This window comes from Myotis brandtii, unplaced genomic scaffold, assembly GCF_000412655.1.
Source record: "Myotis brandtii unplaced genomic scaffold, ASM41265v1 scaffold208, whole genome shotgun sequence".
NCBI classification, from domain to species: Eukaryota; Metazoa; Chordata; class Mammalia; order Chiroptera; family Vespertilionidae; genus Myotis; species Myotis brandtii.
Window position 1 is genome coordinate 5145682 of NW_005357764.1, and position 2409 is coordinate 5148090.

General features: G+C 54.1%; 1 protein-coding gene across 1 annotated transcript in view; it reads right to left on the reverse strand.

Annotated features, from left to right (window-relative positions):
- Window positions 1-342: 342 nt before the first annotated feature.
- SHROOM1 (shroom family member 1) overlaps window positions 343-2409 on the reverse strand; it is a 4529-nt gene continuing 2462 nt past the window's right edge. The window contains exon 7 of the mRNA XM_005865623.2: window positions 343-544. Within this exon, the coding sequence (XP_005865685.2) occupies window positions 422-544 (123 nt within the window). The 3' untranslated portion in view covers window positions 343-421. The remainder of the gene's footprint in view (window positions 545-2409) is intronic.

Below are 2409 nucleotides of genomic sequence, written 5' to 3' on the forward strand. Positions count from 1 at the left end.
GGCAACGTCAAGGGGTGGGACCAGAAGCCCTCACAGACCTAAGAGACCCTGTTCCACCCTGGGGGACTTTTTTATACTGATACTCGAGATCAACACCCCCGGCTTCCCTCCTCTTCACTTCTCATTAACCAACAACTAAGGAAAGCGAGACGGCCTTCCCAAGGGCTGCCTGGCCAGAATTGCTTTCCGACAGAAGCAAAATAGCCTAACCCCAGCCTCTGGCCCAGCAGGGACGCTGCTCCCCGCGGCTGGCCCAGAGGGCCTGGGAGCTGGGAGGCTGCAGGTGGTCCAGTGAGGGTAGCAGCTTCCATTGTAAGGAGAACAGTGCCCTCTGCTGGCAGCGTCCTGGAGGTGAAAGTCACCCGGCTCCTGGTGCTTCAAGGCTGGGTTTGTGGTACCAACAGCGCACACCATGGTGAGCTCATTCTTGCTCTCTGAAAGAATAACGGTGTGGGCGGGAGAATAACTGGGGCAGGAGGGAGACCGGGACAACATGAAAGGACGGGCGCTGTTGGTGTCCACCTTCTTTGGTGGCTCCCCCGATCTGTAGGGAAAAACAGAGAAGCCTTGTACTTCCCCATGGGGAACCGAAACACAGAACCAAAGTGCAATTTAACTGGACAATGGCAGACGCTGCTCCCCAGGCCCGTTCCGGCCATTCCCGCCTGGGAGTGCTTTCTCTGAAATACACAATTTCCACTGGTCTAACGGACCCTTTAAGTGTGTTTCTAAGACTGCCACAATGGGATAGTGCAATGGGACCTGTACAGGGCAAAAGACAGAAATAAGTAGATCCCATCCAGAACGCGTCTAGAAGCCAGCTGCCCTGCTAGGCTGAGCCGGGGCTCCGCAGTGTTCAAAGCATAATGTTAGAACCCGCAACTGCCTCTGCAGGAGCCCCATATGTTTTTTATAAAAAGGCACAATGTGAGCTTTGTTCTGTGCTCAATAGCGCCACTGTTGTCACTAACGCTTCTGCTATGAATGCCACCATTTAAAATTCCCACCCAGTTGCACTTCGTGACAATAGGCATCAGAAAACAAGCCCAGCAGCAGCGATTTCTCACTTTGGGATCCGTGGCTTTAAATACACATGCTTTCTAATGTGCCCAGCTTCCAAAAATACACTGAGTTTGCATGAGCCATGCTCTGAATCTCCCTGGTGTTTGCAGCTACAAAGGCTGAAGCAGACTTTCACAGGTGTATTTGAGAACCTAACACCGATTCTGGGTACACTGGGCCGATGCACAAATGGAGGAGAGTGCCTGTCCTGTTTCAGCCCCTCCAACCCCAGCCCACCCCCAAGCCCGAGTCTCTAGCACACAGACGAGCTGCCTCCCCAGGGCCTCTGCCCTCACAGGTAGGTCTCCAGGTCTCCCCATGCCTCACCTTCGGCTCCCACCCCCAGCTGCCTCCTCAAGCCTGGCTGACCCAGGGGAGTCTCCATAGGAGAGTGGGATAAAGTCAATGTTGATAACATAATTGGAAGAGGAAGAAAGCTCTTGGAATGAATGTCCCCAAACTTCCAAGTGTATTGGGCATTCGTCAGCGTTCTTAGGCAGCAAAACATTGGAAAACATGGGGGACTTTATCCATATCCATGGGGTCTTAAAGGGAGGCAGTACCCCATTTCCACGACTGAGGTTGGGGGCTTGGGTAAAACCAGCAAAGGAGACCTGACTCAGGCAGTCAGGCCTCGGCTTTGGTAGTGATACCGTTACCAGAACAGTCAGGGTTTACTGGTCCCTCCTGTTTTCAAACCTGGTTCTCGTCTTCCTGATTCTCAGACCTCCCTGATATCCTCCAACAATTCCCTCTTCTGCTCTAGTCAGGTAAGGGGCTGTCTGTAATCAGTAAATAAGACCCTTCCCCCAAACCATGCTCAGGTGGCGTCACACTTCTCACATCCATTTTTATTGAGAGGAGAAAAAGGCTGTTTTGCGTCTTAAGTTGAGACTCTGACTTGTCTCCTCGCCCTCCACCCAACCCTGACCAAGCCCATCTCTCATCACAGAAAAGGGGAATACTGCAGTTTGTAAAATCCGTAAGTTAATTACCACATAATCACACGGCTTGGGTGAGGCCACATGACAATTCTCTGAAGTATCCTGGGAGGGCCTGGCTGGGTCATCCCCACCCCACGGGAAAAGCACCGAATAAACCAGCGTCACCCCCGGCCTCGTGAGTGAAAGGCAGGGGCCAAGCTCCCCACCGCCCCGCTGACAACTAAATAAGCAGAGGGGAGAAGGGCGGTTCATCCGGAGGACTGGCCCGGGGGGAAGAGGCCAGCCTGGGAGACGGGGGTTGGTGGCCTAGGCCGCTCCTGACGGCCTCCAGTTGGTCCTGAAGGAGCCGGACCCGCTCGTCCAAGCTGCGCTGCTGGGCCAAGACGGCGGCCTTGCCGGCCAG